The sequence below is a fragment of the Perognathus longimembris genome, chromosome 15 (assembly GCF_023159225.1).
Source record: "Perognathus longimembris pacificus isolate PPM17 chromosome 15, ASM2315922v1, whole genome shotgun sequence".
NCBI lineage: Eukaryota > Metazoa > Chordata > Mammalia > Rodentia > Heteromyidae > Perognathus > Perognathus longimembris.
In genome coordinates, this window is record NC_063175.1 from 18,575,525 (window position 1) to 18,596,006 (window position 20,482).

The following is a 20,482-nucleotide window of genomic DNA, read 5'->3' on the forward strand; positions in this document are numbered from 1 at the left end:
CTGGTATATTGGAAGAGTTGGGCTGTGTCTCAGGGTAGACTGCAAGTATTCTTGGGCAGAGAGGAGGGGAGGGGCTACTGGACCTGATCTGGAGAACCCCTCACTTCTGGAAGCCCATGGCAACTTCTAGAGGGCTCCTGCTAATCAGGACACTGGGAGGTCATTACTGCCGTGCGTGGCACATGTGCCTGGAGGAGCCTTTCTCAGGTTTCTCAGTGTTCAACAGCTGTGGTGACACAGGCAGCTACCTACAACCTCATTTTCCTGATACAGACAAGCAACCTCTAACAGAAACCAGTGCTTCAGGCTGTGCCATCCAGAGCACGTCTTGCTCTGTAGTTTTTAAGTTTTCTAGCTAACTTCATTAGGTGTCTGAGTTCATTGTTTAGTGCACTTTGATTTGGGTTTCCCTAATGATTAGTAATGTTGAGGATTTTTTTCTGTGCTTTTAAGCTATTTGTGGATCTTCTTTAGAAAACTGCCCTGCAGAGTCCTTTGGCCACTTATTCAACTGGATTACTGTTGTTAAATTAGAGGTGCTTTTTATTTATTAGCTTACATTAGTTTTACAGTGGAGGGGCGCATTGTTACCTTTCCACATTCTGATTAGAATACAGTATAAATCTTATTAACTATATCACTCTCTGATCCCCTTTCCAAATCAATTTCAACAGGTTTCATCATTCTATTTTTATAATAATGTATCGACAGTATTCAACCTCCTTTGTCCTGTTAGCTCAACTCACCCCTCTATTGATCAAAAACTTTCATTGAGTTTGTTCATATAATCTAGCAGTGTATTACAAAATTAATCACCTTTTTCTCTTCCCTAAATAGTCCCTTAGTTTGATTCATATTGTTTAATACTTATATAAATGTGCATACAGACAAGAGGGTTTTTTCCAAGAATCCTCATCAGCACATTTGTTTACTTCATGACTACCAATCTGATTGGAGTGAAAATTAATTTTAGTGTGGTTTTGATTTTGCATTTCCTTGATGACTAAGGCTGTTGAACATTTCTTCATGAATCACAACCATTTGTTTTTCTTCTTGTGAGAAATATCTGTCTAGTTTACCCATGTATTGATTGAATTACTTGTTACCGTGCTTTCTTTGAGTTTATTCTGGATATTAATCCTTTATCTGTTAAGTAGCTAGCAAAGACATCCCCCCCACACACACACATTCCATGGCTACCTCTTGGTTCTATCTCTTGGTGATTGTTTCTTTTGCTGTATGTAAATACTCCGTTATAGTGTACCATCGGTTTTCAGGTCTGCTACTGTCATGACCAAACTGTATGCTACTATGGCACTGTAGTATAATTTGAAGTCTGACATTACCTCAAGTAGCTGTTGTTTTTTAACTTAGAATTGCTGTTGCTATTCAAGGTCTTGTAATGCCTGTATACTAACTTTTGATTGATTTCTGTAATTCTGTATGGAATCATATTGGGATGTTGATGGGTATTCCATTGAATTTATAAATTTATATTGGAAATATGGCCATTTTCACAGTATTAACTCTGCCACTCTATGAGCATGAAATGTCATCTTCTGATGTCTTTACTTTTCCCAGGGTTTTACGGTTCTCATTGTAGAAGTCTTTCACTTCCTTGGTTAGGTTAATTCCAAAGTATTTTATTTTTGAGACTTCTGAATATTTTTTACAATTTCCTGTTTGTGTTATATAGAAAAGCTCATTTTTGAATACTGCTTTTGTATCCTGATACCTTTCCAAAGGTATTTATCAGTTCTACAAACTTTCTGCTGGAGTATGTATGGCCTATTTAGGCATAGGATCATATTATCAGCATTTAGGGATCTGAATCCCCTTTATTTTTTAGTGATTTACTACTGTCTAGGAATTCTGTACAATATTAGACAAGTGGATAGAGTGGACATCCTCATCTCCTTCCTGACTTTAGAGGAAATGATTTCAGTTTTTTCTCATTTAACGTGATACTGGCTATAAGTTTGGCATATATTGCCTTCATTAAGTTCAGGTACACCCTTTCTGTTCTTAAGCTTCCTCAGAGCTTTTACCACAAAGGCTTTTTCTGTAAGGATGTTGAATTATGTCAAAGGCTTTTTCTTTTGGGGGATGATTGTGTTACTTTTGTCCTGATCCTGTGTATGTAGTACATTTATTGATTTGCATATGTTGAACCACCTTGCATGTCTGGGATGAAACCAACTTGATTATGATATAGAATTTCTTTGGAAGTGTTACTCAAGTCTATCTGCAAGGATCTTATTGAGAATTTTTAGATGTGTTCATCAATAAACTTAAAACTATAGTTGCCTGTTTTCATTGCATCTCTGGGTTGATAATGAGTGTAACGCTTGCCTCATAGAATGGGTTCAATAGCCTTTCTTCTTTTTCTTCTTTCATGGAAGAAATTGAGGAATACTAGTATTAGTTCTTAGTAGTATTAGGCCCTGGACTTTGCTTTATTGGGAGACTTCTAATTACTGCCTCAATCAAATTGCCTGTTCTAGCTCTAGTTAAGTAGTTGTATCTTCTCAATTTAGTTTTTGTTTTTTGTTTGGTTTTGTTTTTTGCCAGTCCTGGGGCTTGAACTCAGGGCCTGAACACTGACTGTCCCTGGCTTCTTTTTGCTCAAGGCTAGCACTCTACCACTTGAGCCACAGCGCCACTTCTGGCCTTTTCTGTATATGTGGTGCTGCGGAATCAAACCTAGGGCTTCATGTATATGAGGCAAGCACTCTTGCCACTAGGCCATATTTCCAGCCCTCTCAATTTAGTTTTGATATGCCAACTATACCTAAAAGTTACCCATTTCTTCTAGATTTTCCAGCTCATTTGAGCATAGCCTTTCAAAGTATTCCCTCATGATCCTTTGGCTTTGTTTTTTTTTTTTTTTTTTTTTTTTTTTTTTTTTTTGCCAGTCCTGGGGCTTAGACTCAGGGCCTGAGCACTGTCCCTGGCTTCTTTTTGCTCAAGGCTAGCACTCTGCCACTTGAGCCACAGTGCCACTTCTGGTCATTTTCTATATATGTGGCGCTGGGGAATTGAACCCAGGGCTTCCTGTATACAAGGCAAGCGCTCTTGCCACTAGGCCATATCCCCAGCCCTTCTTTGGTATTTTTTGTGATATTCCCTTCACTAATTTTATTGAGTCTCTTCTTTTTGTCAAATTACCTATGTGCTTATGAATCTTATTTTTCAAACAACCAACTTTGTTTCATTTATATAGATTTTCAGTCTCCACTAATTTCTGCCCTAATCTTTAATTTCTGCCTATTAGTTATGGATTTGGTTTGTTCCTGTTTTTAATATGTTCAAGTTGCATCTTAAGGTTATTTGAGCAGTATTTTTTAAATGTAGACACTCATAGCTATGAATTTTCATCTCAGTATTGCCTTTGCTTTTGTATACCAGAGCTTCTGCTAGGATGTGTTTTCCTTTGCATTGAGGGACTTCTTGATTTCTCCATTTATTTCTTCAGTGAACCACTTGTCATTCAACACCTTATTCTCTGTTGAAATATTTGAAATTATTTTATTCCATTATATTCAGATAGAATATAAGGGATTATTTGTTTTCTTGTATTTGCTCAGTCTTACTCTGTGTCCTAAGATATGGCCTATTTTGGAGAAGGTTCCATGAGCTGCTGAGAAAAATGTATATTGTGTGCCAACTGGGTGAAATATTCTATAGATAATTCTATTTGATATGGTGTCATTTAACTTTCTAAGATTTCTTGTCTTTTTTTGTTTGATCTTTTGGTAGGAGTGGAGTATTACTGTGTTGGGAGTCTATGCTGGTAACTATAATTTTCTCTTAATGTATCACTCCTTTTGTGCAATCTCTTCTGAGTTTAACTTGCAGTCTATTTGATAAGCTTCAGTATTACAAGTGTGCACACAGTACTGTGAGTAAATGTCTACTGAGATATGTCTCACTTTAAAACTGGATTGTTTACCTGGCTCTGGCAGTCAGCTTTTAAGTTCTTTGTGTGTATACATATTCTAGACAGTCCTCTGTTGGTGCAAAAGTTTGGGAATAGTTTGTCTGATTCTTTAGGTTGTCTCTTAACTTTCCAAACTATAAACATGGGTTGTCTTTCATGTATTGGTGTCTTTATCTCCTTCAGCACTATTCTACACTTTTCACTGTATAAGTACTTAACTCCTCAATGGTTTTTCTTTTTGATGTTATATTGTAATTGAAATTCCTTAATTTCATTTTTAATTATATACATAGAAATGAAGCTGGTTTTGGTGACATTTTTATCTGTGGCATTGCCGAGTCTACTTAATCGCTCTATTAGAGTTACAGATTGTAGAATTTTCTTCATATATGTTGTCAGGGAACTGAGAAAATCTACTTTTCCAAATTGGATGACTTTCATTTCTTTCTCTTGCCTAATTTTTCTGGCTAGGACTTCCAGTATTGTTAAATAGAAGTGATGAAAGCAAGCATTGTCTTGCTCCTGATCTTAAAGGAACACTTTCACCACTGTGATGTTAGCTGTGGACCTTTGATATATGACCCTTATTATGTTGAGAAAGTAAACTATTACACACATACTCTTGAAAGGTAGGTTTTGCTCAGTATTACCCTCAATCTAATAAAAATGTTTTAGGTTCCTCCACATATTGAATAGTTTTCAGATTTTTCATTTCATTATAGCCTACATTTTGTTTCATTTTAGCATAGCCCATTCATATCTTTTGGCTGAATCCTGAGGACAGCTTATTTTTCAGATACTCCCTGAGCACATACCATGTGTTAGGCATCACACCATTCTATGAAAGACATTCATCTTCTTACAGGAGAAAAGGCCAAGGCTCAGTAGAGTAAACCTGGTCACAAAGCTAGAAATTGGTAGAATCTGGATTCAGACAGGCAGCATGTCTCCCATCTACTGTATTATCTTTTGCAAAAAAAGCAGATCTGGGGAAAGAATGTCACCTTGCTGAATCATCTTCAAGGAAGATGCTAACTTCCTGAAGGTTCTAAAGCAGGGGTGCATGAGTAGAAGCAGCATTCCCACTCCCTGCAGCCCTGGCTGCTACCTGGTGCAGGACGTGTGAGTGGCTGCTTCTAGCACAGAGCTGCTCATTAACACGGTACATAGCTAAGTATTTATCACATTTCCTTCTGTGGTATCCACTGTTAAGGAAACTGGATTCTTTTCAGAATGTTTGACCACAAAAGATGTTTCTAGCCTTTCTCCAGAGCTACTCAGGTGAACCTCCAGCAAGTGGCTCCAGGAATCTATTGTATTTTTTGTCAGTGATAGGGCTTGACCTCAGGGCCTGGGCACTGTCCCTGAGCTTTTGTGCTCAAGGCCAACACTACTGCTTTGAACCATGGCTCCACTTCCGGTTTTCTGGTGGTTACTTGGAGATAAAGAGTCCCTAGACTTTCCTGACTGGGATAGCTTCGAACCAAGATCCTTAGATCTCGGCCCCCTGAGTAACTAAGATTATAGATGTGAGCCACAGGCACCTGGCCCAGGAACCTTTATTTGAAACTGACTTCCCCAGTAACCTTTTACCATCAGGAGAACCTGCTCAACGCTTGGCTCCTGCCTGCAGGGCGCACATGGAATTGGGATGCCCATGGAGAGAACATGAGCTGTTGGAGGGCACTGGCTAAGCCTGAGGGAACGATTTGGAGCTGTGATTGTGCTGCCTTCTAGGTGCTGCTAGGTTCCTCATTAAGGAGCTGTCCTATCACAACCTAGAGCTGGAGAGGAACCGCCTGGAGGAGCTGGGAGTCAAACGCCAGTGTGTCTGGCCTTTCATCGTCGTGATGGATGACTCCTGTGTTCTGTGGAACATTCACAGTGTTCAGGAGCAAACCAGGTAGTGATCTTTGTGAGCAGTGCTGGAGTACACACATGGCTAGAGGGGATGGCTTTCTGAAAGCGATGCGCGTTCCACAGCAGGACCAACCATGAGACCACTCTCACTAGCACATTCTGCAATGATTTAGGGATCTTACTTCAGATATTCAGTGTGCCATTAAATCCTGGACCATTTTTTTCATTAGCTATAAAAATTTGTTGACACAGCAGCCTCATAGACTGCTGGCATTTGAATGAAATCACTTCTGCTTTCAAACTTGAAGTTATTTCATATCATGACCCAAGTCCAGCATTATGAAATTGTGGCTGGAACAAAGCAGTGGTGGTTCTCCTGAAGCAGTGGTCGCAGGATGAGGATATTTAGGTATGTTGCAGTGCCTGGGGATAATGAGCAGCCCTACAAAGATCAAGAAATGGCTGGGGGAGTGGGGGCTGGGAATATGGCTTAGTGGCAAGAGTGCTTGCATCATATACATGAAGCTCTGGGTTTGATTCCCTAGCACCACATATATAGAAAATGGCCAGAAGCAGCACTGTGGTTCAAGTGGCAGAGTGCTAGCCTTGAGCAAAAAGAATCCAGGGACAGTGCTCAGGCCCTGAGTCCAAGGCCCAGGACTGGCAAAAAAAAAAAAAAAAAAAAAAAGAAGAAGAAATGAATTCACTGCCTGACTTATGGAATGTGAACTCCTCTGTACAAAAGAAATAAAAATATTAAAAAAAAAAAAAAGAAATGGCTGGGAATGTGGCTTAGTGGTAGAATGCTTGCCTAGCATGCATGAAGACCTGGGTTTGATTCCTCAGTACCACAGAAACAGAAAAAGCTGGAAGTGGCACTGTGGCTCATGTGGTAGAGTGCTAGCCTTGAGCAAAAGAACCTCAGGGACAGGGCCCAGGCCCTGAGTTCTATCCCCAGGACTGGGGGTGATGGAGGGATAAAGAAATACCATAGTGCAAAATACCACACAACAGTAGGACAATGGTGCTCCCAATGAACCACTGTGGCAGATGGTGTCTAGGCCCTGTCAGTTCAAACATGATTTTCTAGCTTTGTTTCACTGTAGACTCAAAACCACATATCTCTTTTATATATAATTACTGAAACTGGGCTACCTCTTTGGTAATCCTTGTTTAAGGTAGAGAAAATGAAAATTCACTGGATAAGGTGATAAGCCCCAGCCCCCAAAGGCAGTGTGAACACTGGGTACTACATCTTACTGTTTCAGACTAATACAAAGTAAATCAATGGATCCCATACTTTACAGTATCCCTAGAGTAGCCTTGGTCCTTCAAAATGATCCTGTTCAGCAACAGTTAACATGTGAAATAAACTATATATTTTATAGCCAGCCAGTGGAAGGAGGAGTTTCCAGTAAGAATGTGTCCTTGAAGAGTGTCTTGCAGCATATTGAAGCCACACCAAAGATCATCCACTACGCAATCCTGGGCATACAAAAATGGAGCAGCAAGCTGACTTCTCAAAGCCTAAAGGCCCCGTTCTCTAGGTGCCATGTGCATGACTTCATTCTCCTCAACATAGACTTGACTCAGAATGTGCAGTATGACTTCAACAGGTAAGTCCAGCCTTGTGAACACAAGCCATCCTGGAATCAGTACTGACATTTGCTGCCTACCTACAGCCGTGCAGTTTTTACTTCCTTGGTGTCTGTGTCCTTGGAGTTACCAGAAAGATAGCCAAAGATTAGAAACACAAAGGTTCCCAGTTCTGGTAATTATGTGTACTAAAGGAAGATGTGAAAACTTGATTGGCTTCAAGTTCATAGCCCCTTCCCTACCCTTCCAACTCCCGAGATGTGTGACCTTCTGGTGTCAGCCTCCAGAAGACTGTGATTTTAGGGGCAAACCACCGTGCCTGGCACTTCCTAGACCCTGAGCAGTAGATGTGATAGGATCTTATTATTCAACATGAACAGAAAAACTGTTCGATCAATACAAATCACTGTGTGGACCCCCAAACATATGTAACAAACCCCCTATTCACCCTCAAGAATGCCCCACCAATGTTAAGACACAGGCAGGAGAGAGGAATGGGCAGCATGGCTCTGACTTAAACTCCTAAATCATGTTCACATTCCTGGTAAACCTTAGTCAATAAATAATGTTAGAGGCTGGTGATGTGGCTTAATGGAAGAGGGCTTACCTAGCATGCATGAAGCCCTGGGTTCCACTCTTCAGTACCATATAAATAGAGCCAGAAGTAGTACTGTGGCTCAAGTGATAAAGTGCTAGCCTTGAGCAAAAAGAAGCCAGGGACAGTGCCCAGGCCCTGAGTTCAGCCCCAGGACTGGCAAAAAAAAAAAAAAAAAAAAGTGTTAGAAACCATAAAGTCACTTTTGTGTCAATCCCAACCTTTGGCTCTTAAAATAGCTGGTTTCCACTTCTATGGTTTAACATTTCACAGAAAACCTTGTCCTGTAGTAGCCCCAGTTTAAATCTGTAGCACCTTGCACTCTTACCAGAATATACAGAATGTACAGTTCTATTTCTGCACAGGAATGTCTTAACTCAGTGACTTGAGACCAAGCTCACTCCACTTCCTCCTCCTAGGGGTTTTTCCCAGTGAGTGCCCAGGGCTGGCTCTATTTGGACAGGTCACTTCTCTTAGACTCTCACATGGGCCATGTGTTTCTCTGTGCATGGTTGAGGAATGAACAGCAGGCAAAGAAACCCATCTATCATTGTGATTATGGCTTAGGTATTTCTGTGAAGATGTTGACTTTAACCTGAGAACAAACAGTAGTGGCTTGCTCATCTGCCGCTTTAACAACTTCAGTCTCATGAAGAAACACATTCAGGTTGGAGGACAAAGGGACTTTATCATTAAACCAAAGATCATGGTAAGTTTTATAAGCTTGATTATGCTTTTGAAAATATGTATAACTTGTTATGAATGTTATTAGATACTGACATTAAGGGCTTTCTATTTGATTATAAAGTAACCTAAAGGAGTTATTAATGAAAACTGTGCAGTTTCATTTCTGTCACTGAAGTTTCACCTACAGCCAAAACACAGGTTTTGACAATTCTATTTTTTTTTATATTAAACACTGTAGTTCCAAGATGGCAAACTTTACACTGTGCTATTCCTCATGTGATATACATATGTACATGAGATAAATAGAAAAATTAACATGTTTATTAAAGGCTGTTCATTTAGCTGAGTAGTACTTTAGCATAGTCTATGTAATATATAAGACCTATGGTTCAATACCACTGCTCCTCTGCTTGCCTAGTTCTTTGCCAGATTTTTTTTTCCAGTCCTTGGGCTTGAACTCAAGGCTGTCCCTAGCTTCTTTTTGCTTAAGGATAGCACTCTACCACTTGAGCCACAGCACCACTTCTGGCTTTTTCTATATATGTGGTGCTGATGAATCGAACCCAGGGCTTCATGCATACTAGGCAAGCACTCTACCACTAAGCCATATTCCAAGCCCCAGATTTTTTTTTAAAGATAGTACAGTACAGAATCCTGCGAGGCTGTGCATGGATTGCTCATGCCTGTGATCCTAGCTGTACTCAGGAGGCAGAGATCTAATGATTGTGGTTCGAAGCCAGCCTGGGCAGGAAAATTCATGAGACTCTTACCTCCAGTTAACCACCAAAAAACAAGGAAGATATGTGGCTCAAATGGAAGAGAGCCAGCCTTGAACAAAAACCTAAGGAATAGTGCCCAGGCCCTGAAATCAAGCCCTGGTCTGGCACAACAAGCCTGTGAAGAGTGAGTTCCACGGCCGAGGAGGTTACTGCTAGGTCACTTAGAGTGCATAAACTGTTTACTGGAGCTGAGACACTTTCTGCTGAAATTCTTGCTCTTTAAAAAGAAATATCTGGGGGCTGGGAATATGGCCTAGTGGCAAGAGTGCTTGCCTCCTACACATGAAGCTCTCGGTTCGATCCCCCAGCACCACATATATGGAAAACGGCCAGAAGGGGCACTGTGGCTCAGGTGGCAGAGTGCTAGCCTTGAGTGGGAAGAAGCCAGGGAAGGTGCTTAGGCCCTGAGTCCAAGGCCCAGGACTGGCCAAAAATATATATATATATATATATCTGAATGGGATAAGATTCACAGCAGCACTGTAAGACTTCCAATTGGCCCTTACAACGAAATGTTAACAAAAAACAAGCCCATTTTCTCTTCTTGCCTTTGGTGAAATTTAGGTTAAATATTACTGCACTATTTATTCCTAAACGGGCTTAAAGGTAGAGTTTCAGGACCAAAAATGATTAACATTTGACTATAGCATGTCAGTATGCTATTGTTAATGCAGTATAATCCCCTTTAGCTGCAATTTTAGTTCAGTCATGACCTAAAAATATGAATTTCTTGACTCTCAAGAGAACATATTGACATAATGGTTAGAGTGCCCTCCTATAACTTTTATCTCTTATTATGCCTAATTTAAACTATCATGGATCGTGTGTATAAAACATTAATTTCGAGTGTCCACTAGAGATCTCAGAACATAGTCCTCTTAGATAAAGGGGAACTACTGTATGTGAAGACTTTCAGGGTGCATTGCAGCTGAGTGTTATCCTTGGACATTTCCTGTGATCGTCTCTGCTTTGATTTCAGGTGTCAGAGAGCTTGGCTCCCATCTTGCCCCTTCAGTATGTTTGTGCTCCTGACAGTGAACACACGCTGCTAGCAGCACCAGCACAGTTTCTCCTGGAGAAGTTCCTTCAGCATGCTTCATATAAACTCTTCCCCAAAGCCATCCATAACTTCAAAAGTCCTGTGCTGGCCATTGACTGCTACCTTAACATTGGACAAGAGGTAAAGATGGGAGTGGTTACTTCTGTGCTTATCCACATCCTTCCATTTCCCATTTTAGCTTGACCTAGAAACTTAACTGGTGACAAAAGGAAGCCTGTGCCTTACAAGGCCAAGACTCACTGAACAAGAGGTGATGGTAACATGGATGTCACACTGCAGAATAAGCCAGCAACCATTCACACCCACCTTACCTCAGATAAATGTTCCTGAAAAGCCTGTTCCAATGACCTTAGGCAGAAGCTACTGCTTCTACTATTCAACAATGATCAGACTGTTCTGACTATGTGAATTTTCCCCACAAGGCTGAATTCTACCCAGGTGCTGGGGGCTCACACCTGCAGTCCTAACTACTTGAAGGCTGAGATCACTGCAGTTCAAGACTATTGTGGGCTTACCGAACCCTTTCTTCTCAACCCAGTGGTGCACACGTGTCATCCCGTCTGGGAGAATCTAAGTTCCAGGCCACCCAGACAGAAAACATGGTTAGACTTTACCTTGATGAAAACAAAGTGGGTATGGTACCTACCATCCAGCTATGTCAGGACACCCAAAATTATAGGCTGATGACTGTGTAGCCACAAGCATGGCTCAGTTGCAGAGTGCCTGCTAGCAAGTACAAGCCCTAAATTCAAACCCCAGTATACACACAGTTTTTTAAAGTCACGGTATTTTTAGTATCTATGATTTTTAGCTCAATGACTAGTGTAACCTACACTCTAGGCCAAGTACAGATTTTTAGAGGTAGAAGGTGCATTTAAAGCCTTTTCATGGTCAGACATATTGGTGCACATCTATAATCTCAGCATGCAGGAGGACTGAAGCATTTGAGGCCAGCCTAAGCTGCATAGTGACCCTGTCTCAAATGGGACAAAAAACCCATCAGATGTAATGAGACCTTTTAATAGTTATCTACGAAAATTAACATCCAACATAAGTCCCCAATTCCACTACCCTAGAGTCCAGAGCTCTTGATCCTGGACAGCACAGTCACACTGCGACTACTACCGGAGGGCAGCTAACATTAACTTACCACTTGCTATTATTCTCATCAATAAGCTTTCCTAAATCCTTTTTGTAGACTTTTAAAAATGTTGTGGGGCTGGGAATATGGCCTAGTGGTAGAGTGCTTGCCTAGCATACACGAAGCCCTGGGTTCAATTCCTCAGCACCACACATACCAAAAAAAAAAAAAGCCAGAAAACAGAAGTGACACTGTGGCTCAAGTGGTAGAGTGCTAGCCTTGAGCAAAAAGAAGCCAGGGACAGTGCTCAGGCCCTGAGTTCAAGCCTCAGTTCTAGCAAATAAAACAAAACAAATTGTGTACTCTTAGGCATAGGAGCTTCCTTTCTTAAGGTCATAAATCCTTTATGAAAAAACTTTTCATACTAAATAAGAGTACGAACCAACCTATGCAACACTAAAGAAGACTTAGCTGTTTTACTTTACAGCCTAAAATAGGGAAATGTACTGATTAATTTGCAGGTGGTTTACTGCTTTTTTTGCACCTATTTCTGCTTGATGCTTTCAGGTGGCTATATGCTACATCAGCTCCAGACCCCACTCCAGCAACGTCAATTGTGAAGGGGTATTTTTCAGTGGACTCCTCTTGTACCTCTGTGACTCTTTTGTAGGTGCTGATCTTCTTAAGAAATTTAAGTTTCTAAAAGGTAAGTTTACTATCTGGATTGTTTTTATTACTGGTTCTCAATAGAAAAATTAGAGTTGTATCTGACAAAAAATGACCTTTGACTGAGAAACCACCTCACCCCAGTTAGAATGGCCTATACTCTGAACTCAGGCAACAACAAATGCTGGAGGGGGTACGGGGAAAGAGGAACCCTTCTCCATTGTTGGTGGGAGAGCAAATTAATACAACCACTTTGGAGAACAGTATGGAGGTTTCTCAAAATGCTCAATATACACCTACCCTATGACCCAGCCATACCACTCCTAGGCATCTATCCTAAACAGCAAGTCCCAAGATATCCAAAAGACATTTGTACTTCCATGTTTATCGCGGCACAATTCACAATAGCCAAAATATGGAAACAACCCAGATGCCCCTCCACAGATGAATGGATCCAAAAAAAAAAATGGTACCTATACACAATGGAATACTACATAGCGATTAGGAATGGTGAAATATTGTTATTCGCAGGGAAATGGTCAGAACTCGAACAAATAACGTTGAGCGAGAAAAGCCTAGAACACAGAAAACAAAGGGGCATGATCTCCCTGATACATGACTGTTAAGAAAGGGAGACGGAGAGACAGTAGAGACCAGGTCTGTGAAACCAAAAACTGCTTGTCAAATGGTATTTCCCACAGGATTGGGGCAGCGACCCAACAGTATGTAACTAAAACCAAACAACTACTCAACATATAAAGGTCAAAAATCGACCTCTCAGTGGAATGCAATAGCTCAAAAGCTATGTATGTACATTCATATAAGACTACTGTCGACATATGGTCTAATATCGACATTACATTTAAAGCCCTAGGCGAACTTTCTTGGGCTTGGCCACATGGCTACTGTATATGTTCTTGATACATTGTATATTGTATATTTGTCTACCTGACCTAGAGAAGGGAAAGAAAAACAGGGTGTAAGATATCACAAGAAATGTATACACTTCCCTTCTATGTAACTGTACCCTTTTTGCACAACACCTTGTCAAAAAAAAATTGTGTTCAATTAATAAATTAAATTTTAAAAAAATGACCTTTGAGGGCTGGGAATGTGGCTTAATGGTAGAGTGCTAGCCTTGAGCAAAAGAAGCTCAGGGACAGTGCCCATGCCCTGAATTCTCAAGCCCCAGGACTGGCAAAAACAACGAACAAAATGACCCTTGAGTTCAGAACAGTGTGTGTAGCATATCAAGAGTAATATTGTGTGTGTGTCTACTGCTAGGGCTGTAGGTTTTCCTCTGGAGCTGGAGAATGTTCTGCCTCCCAGAACAGATTTAGCAATGTCTAGAAGGATTTTTGGTTGCCATGATGTGGGGTGTTGCTAGCAGATAGCAGTTAGAGATACTGCTAATATGCTACAAGTCACAGAATAACACATTCTCCCTTCCAGCCACACAACCAACAAACACCCAGTTTGAGAAATTGTTCTAGAGGAAAACATAAAATTAGTTTCAGCACTGGTTTATGAGAAGAGGGGAACTATTGAGATCCTTCACTTTGTTAGGACTCTTAAAATCTCTTAAACCAGGGCTGGGAATATGGCTTAGCAGTAGACTGCTCGCCTTGCATACATGAAGCCCTGGGTTTGATTCCTCAGCACCACATAAACAGAAAAGGCCAGAAGTGGTGCTGTGGCTCAAGTGGTTAGAGTGCTAGCCTTGAGCAAAAGGAAGCCAGGGACAGTGCTCAGGCCTTGAGTCCAAGTCCCAGGACTGGCAAAAAAAAAATAAAAATAAAAAAATCTTTTAAATCTATGAGATAAATTAAAATGCACATTTCTAATATGTTACTTACCTCTATGTTGGTTCTCAGAAGTGTTAGCTTAGGAATATTATTTTTTGGTCCTTTAATCTCTGGTCCTAAGCCCCATTTCTATCTCTTTTTCTGAAGGTGCTACCCTGTGTGTCATCTGCCAAGACCGAAGCTCCTTACGCCAAACAATTGTCCGCTTAGAGCTAGAGGATGAGTGGCAGTTCCGTCTCCGGGATGAGTTTCAAACTGCTAACAGCAGTGATGACAAGCCTCTCTACTTTCTTACTGGACGCCACGTATGAATGTTTGAAGAGACCAAAAATAACAAAGGGATGCCTAGGTGGGATGGGAGTAAAACAATTTCTTTTCTTCAAAGTACAATCACTGTGGAGCAAAGTGCAACATACTTGTCTATTCTCCAAGGAACTCCCCAAATCTGTCTTTGGGGACATCAGTCTCCTTCAGTTCCAATTACAGGACTTTAAGGTCAGGTGAACTGCACAGTAGGTAGTTACACAATTACTTAAGATGGAAGCCTGAGTACAGACTTTGGAGAACAGTGTGCATGGTTTTGTTTCTACTATACTATGTTAAAGGAAAAGTTGTCAGCATTAGGTAGCTTGAATGTGGTTACGTGAGACTCACACTACTGGTGTGGAACTAATGGAAGATAAACATGTGAGGCCTGACCCTCAGTTTCTCTTCAGATCTGTACTTTGGTACAGTATTACTCAGGGGTATGAAATGATAAAATGTAGACAATATTTGTATTTAAAAAAGTAGTCTTGTCTTTCTCTGTGTAGTGTTAGTTTAAGATTTATAATCTTATATGTATTGAAACTTTTGGCAAAATTTCCACAGAAGTTAAAAGTTTACTATTTAAACCGAACAAACAAGTCAGTAAATGCAGAGCAGGCATGGTGTGCATTTATGAAGCTTCTCAGCTTAGTCCCTTTGGTTTTCCCATTCTTTAAAGAAGTCTCCAAGTCTTTAAGCACATCGTGTCAATATGGAATAGTGATTATTCCTGTGCAAAAAACAGATTTAAGTAGTTGGGCCAAGTAAGCCACCTTCATAGTAACCTGCACCTACCCTGTTTTGGTTGAAAGTCAGCAGCTGCCATCAACAGGCTGAGATTCTGTTGTGGAGTCAAGGAACACAAGCAAAGTTTCCTCTAAAAGACACACTGAGCATAAGCTGCCTTAAAATGACAACATGGAAATCGCTGAAACAGAGAAAAAAAAATAACTGTCCTAGTTCTACCAGCCACTTTTTGGTGAGGGATGAGGAAGATTCTATGAAGTCTTTTTGACTCACTAAAATTTACAGGTGGTATTTTACTAACAACAATACATAACAACAGGAGGCATAATTTTCTATGGATTTATCACCAAGTAATTTTAAAAAACAGGGTTTCAGAAAGTATTTTACAAGTCTTTTGCAAATTTACACTGAGATTACAAGTTCATCACTTAGCTTCAGATTTCTCTCATTAGGCTACATGTATATCACTTTATCCCCACTTAAAATGATCACTTTTACTTGAATCTATTTAGGCCCCTCAGGACCTATCTAAGCCTGCATTTACTTAGAACAAAGTGTTAACCTATCAGCTTTATTGCCTTGTGATAACGCTAATGAAATGATGAAACTGAAAATGGTTTGCAAATTTCTTGGTTTAAATATAGCTACTTGTAATGCTTTAAGTGTATCTTGAACAATTTCTTTAAACCCCATTTTTAAACTTTCCTTCAAAGAAAACCTGCCTTATGTATGATTTTAAAAAATATTGCTTTAGTACAAACTTTTGGCCAAGAGGTATGTTCTGAGGCAATTTTTAAAGAATGAATGTACTTCACTTCCTCCTGTTTTGTTTAAAGGGCCTGATGCAGATGATATGTCAAGAAACCCACTGTCTGTGCAATATTTCAATAACACTACATAGGGCAAATAAAATACTTGAAATAATCCTAAAACAATTTTTGTACCTGGGGCAGATGGCCTTATGACTGAATAATCTAAAGAACATTTTTAAAGTTAGATGGAAGTACTCCAATGATTATCGCTTGTAAATACTTCTCAGTGCAACAATGTAGAAGAAAAATAAAATAAAGCCAAAAGACTATCACCCCAACAATGAAGAAATTTCAGCTGATCCGCCTGCCTTCCTCCCCCTCCCACCCCCACCCCCCACAACGAAACCTGTTTTACTAAAAAGTCTGGATCTTTTAAAAACACCTTCTCAGTATAATTCGTTCAAGAATGTCTTCTTAAGGATGAAATTGCACAAGTTCAAGACATCATGACTTCTTAATGCTTGTCTTGAGAGTTTTATGCTTACTCCTTAAGATGCTGAGGATTCATTAAGCCAGACATTCATTAAGCCTGCTGGACCTCGGCATCTATGACAGCTCATGCAGGTTAATAATGAATGTAAAGTAAAAATTGCAAGAATTATTGTAGTCAGTCTGTTTGGGCTGTAATTTATGCAACTGCTTCATATGACTTAGAAAAGGGAGCACCGTATTCCTTTGCTACTGTAAAATTTTCTTAACCAAAATTTGGTGAATTTCAGTCTACCTCACCTTTTGTTTTGATTCTGTAAGTTATATCTATAGTCTGTTTTATCCTTTCATTTAATTTGGTGAATATATTAAAATTCTCTCCCATTCCCCAACCCCAAAAGTTTGTTTTCTTTAATGTTCTGTATGTAAGTAAACCAAGCTATCTGACTCCACCAATATCCAAAGTAGGCTGGAAGTCTCCAGGTTGTTGCCAAAGAAAATGATTTGTTAAATGAAAAATGTACAAAGCAGACATATATCTAAAATATAGATTCAAATGCACATTTCCATGAAACTACAGATCACAGATCTAGAAACGAGATATTTAAATGAAATGCCAACCTTTTTATTTTACCCAAGGCAACAATTCCTGGCTTTGGAATCCTCAGAAACAGAACTTTAGATTGCTAAAACTATGTACATATGAATGCAAGGTACTATTTAATCTAATTTATTTCTAAGTTCCATTTAAGAAGAACCCATGAGAATACTCTTCTAGACCAAAGGCCCTGGCTGTTAACTCAGGAGGGGCAATGGTGACAGAACAGATTGAGGGGAAGCTGAGACTGCCAGCATTCTACTCTGTTCCAAGCAGCAACCTTAGAATAAATAAAACTGGCTGCCAAACCTTTATATTCAACTACATGGCCCCAGAACAACTAGGAACAAACACGCCTGGGGTTACAAACATGGAGACTAGATTTTAAGCTACCCTTGGTTCTAGAACATTACGATAAGCTGGCACCAGTGGTTCACCCCTGTAATCCTAGCTACTCAGGAGGCTGAGATCTGAGGATCATGGTTCAAAGCCAGCACGAGCAGGAAAGTCTGTGAGACTAATGAGCCACAAGAAAACCAGAAGTGCAGTGACTCAAGTGGTAGAGTACTAGCCTACAGAAAAAAAGAACAGTAACACTGAAGCCCTACCATCACTGAAAAGCCATGATAAAGATGATTTCAGAAAGGCCTTTGAAGGCAAAGAAAATCATTCACAGATCAACTTACTGCAATCTTTATTGCCTAGTGTTGACATCAACAGACAAGTTAAGTTATAATAAAGAAATTTTTTGTTTAGGCACCAGTGGCTCATATCTGCAATCCTACTCAGGAGACTGAAATCTGAGGATCAGTTTGAAGCCAGCCTGGATAGTCTGTGAGTCTCTTATCTCCAATTAAACACCAAAAAGCCAGAAGTGGATCTGTGGCTCAAGTGGTAGAGTACTAGCCTTTTTTTTTTGGCCAGTCCTAGGGCTTGAACCCAGGGCCTGATCACTGTCCCTGGCTTGTACTCTGCCAACCTGAGCCACAGCACCACTGCTGGCCTTTTCTATATATGTGGTGCTGAGGAACTGAGCCTAGGGCTTCATGTATACGAGGCAAGCACTCTTGCCACTAGGCCATATTCCCAGCCCAAGTCCTAGCCTTGAGCACACAAAATTTAGGGATGGTGACCAGGCTTTGAGTTCAACCCACAGGACACAGACACAGACACACACACAGACACACACACACACACGTGCTTGTGCATTCGAAAGTGTTTTCTTACAACTCTGCAAATAGTCAAATGTATTTTTTCACTAAAAGGGTAATGGGGGTAAGGGTGGCTGAAGGAGACAGGAGACAGAGAGTGTATCCCTTTTTCTGCCCAAAAGTTTAGGAATCATGACAAAGAAGACATGTCTGTGGATCACTCCTCTAAGCATCACCTTAGCAATATTAATCGTAAGGGACTAAGGCTAAGCAGGAATAGGGCTGCGTTCCCCTCCAAATGTATGATACTCCCTCACTGAGCAAAGTTAACAAGCACAATTAGAAATCACTGTCAGCTGTACTCATTGGCTGTCTTTCTAATAGTCATGCTTCTAGTAGAAACACCAAATTCAATTTAACATGCTATACGCTGGTAATTCTCGCTAAAGAAACTAACAGTTGTGTATCCACACAGATAAGGGCACAACACATCAAATGACAGGTTCCTACAATATGTATCTGCTAGAAAACTGTTTAGGACCAATTATCTGAGGATGCTAATGAAAATGTTACCAACATCTTTATATAACTAGAAATGACAGAATCACCCTTTCTGAAGCTTGACTATGACACATTTTGTACTTCCTGGTGTCACTGCGGTCTCCACCATGCCACAGCTCTTCCTATAATGTCTTCTTGTGTCTTCACTTGATATGTGATGGCCTTGACTATTCTTTTTTTCCCCCAAGTTTTAACTAGAGTGCACTACTGTACAAAGGGAATCTCATTTTGATATTTCTATACATGCATATAAATTATTTTGGTGAAATTCACCTACTATTATTATTCTTCTTACCTCCTCCCTCTTTTGAAACAAGGTTTCCCAGGTGCAGGGATTACAGGTGTACCACAATATCCAGTCACTCTTTGATTTTTGAAACTCTTCCCTTGCGTGCTACCATCCTCATCTGGCTTGCTCATGTCTTCTCTGGTCTCCTTTGGCATGCTTAAATGATGGTGTTCCTCACAGATCTCTCATAATTCTCCTTTTACAAACTCCAGGATGATCTCTTTTAAGCCTTCAAAGAACTAAACCCATAAATTTTTTTTGCTCAGTCCAAATCTCCTCAACTCTGGACCCACATATCCATCCAGTCAAATTCTAGATAAAGGGGCTGGGGATATGGCCTAGTGGCAAGAGTACCTGCTTCATATACATGAGGCCCTGGGTTCGATTCCCCAGCACCACATACACAGAAAATGGCCAGAAGTGGCACTGTGACTCAAGTGGCAGAGTGCTAGCCTTGAGCAAAAAGAAGCCAGGGACAGTGCTCAGGCCCTGAGTCCAAGCCCCAGGACTGGCCAAAAAAAAAAAAAATTCTAGATAAATATTTCCACATGGAGGTACTAAAACTGAACTTACCTTTCCCCATAAATTCTCCCCACCCACTCCCTCTGTACTCCCATTGCAGTCCACCAATCTACTGAATTATCTCAAACCAAATTTTATCCTCTGTTCTTTGCATGATCCTCCTCTGGTCAGCAACAAACTTCTATAAGTTTTAAAATTCTTTCTTTGCAATGTGTATCCATCTTTATCTCATCCCCAGCATTTCAGTCTTATCTACTGCTAATTGTAGTCACTTTTAAATTTCAGTTTCCTCTGTTATAAGCCCTTCTTCATAGAGTTGTCATAATTAAATAATGCAGCCTAAACACTGTCTCATATAGCAAACATCCAAATACTAGATACTACTGTTATTATATTACTAATATCTTAAAAGAAATACCTAGATTATAAAATTTAAGGGGCTATTTTCAACATTACACTTGAAAGTACCATGTCATCCTTGTAATGCTAACTTTTAAAGAAACTAATCAATACCTATCCCTCTCTACCTCCAAATCTGCTTAAAACCAAGTGTAGCCTGTCTATGTAGTATGTATTACTCATGTGCAAATGAGACCTGTATTGTGAGCTCATCAGTTACCATAAAGTTTACATTGTACTTCCGAGTGAAATACTTATATCCCTAACCATTTCTACCCATGCAGAAGTCTTATACCATCCTATAAATAATAAAAGCCCCTCTCTACAGAAAAATTAAACACCAGACTCTTAATTTAAGGTCCTAAATTAAAATGTGATTGTTTCAGCTCATACAGATAATCTATGGGAAACTACAGTGGTACTTCACTCTTGGGCTGCAGCCCTTTATTTCTTTCAAAGATAAAGTACCATGTTACTAAAGTATCATTAAGAACCCTGCCTTTTGTAGAGAAAATTTGGCTAAGATGCTGTGGACAGAAGACCCTTTGGCAAACTGGTAAGAACTACTTTTTACAAAGTCAGTATTTTAACCATATTTC

At 40.0% G+C, this 20,482-nt stretch overlaps 1 protein-coding gene across 7 annotated transcripts in view; it reads left to right on the forward strand.

Annotated features, from left to right (window-relative positions):
- Window positions 1-16,755, forward strand: part of Greb1l (GREB1 like retinoic acid receptor coactivator) — a 245,621-nt gene extending 228,866 nt beyond the window's left edge. For 6 of the 7 annotated variants that reach the window (XM_048363113.1, XM_048363116.1, XM_048363115.1 and 3 more), the window contains 6 exons: window positions 5,678-5,843; window positions 7,189-7,416; window positions 8,559-8,700; window positions 10,437-10,637; window positions 12,166-12,304; window positions 14,217-16,755. In XM_048363113.1, coding sequence (XP_048219070.1) covers window positions 5,678-5,843; window positions 7,189-7,416; window positions 8,559-8,700; window positions 10,437-10,637; window positions 12,166-12,304; window positions 14,217-14,380 — 1,040 coding nt within the window. In that variant the 3' untranslated portion in view covers window positions 14,381-16,755. Of the gene's footprint in view, window positions 1-5,677; window positions 5,844-7,188; window positions 7,417-8,558; window positions 8,701-10,436; window positions 10,638-12,165; window positions 12,388-13,351; window positions 13,391-14,216 lie in introns of those variants that run through there. The other variant, XM_048363119.1, reaches the window with a different exon arrangement.
- Window positions 16,756-20,482: the final 3,727 nt, after the last annotated feature.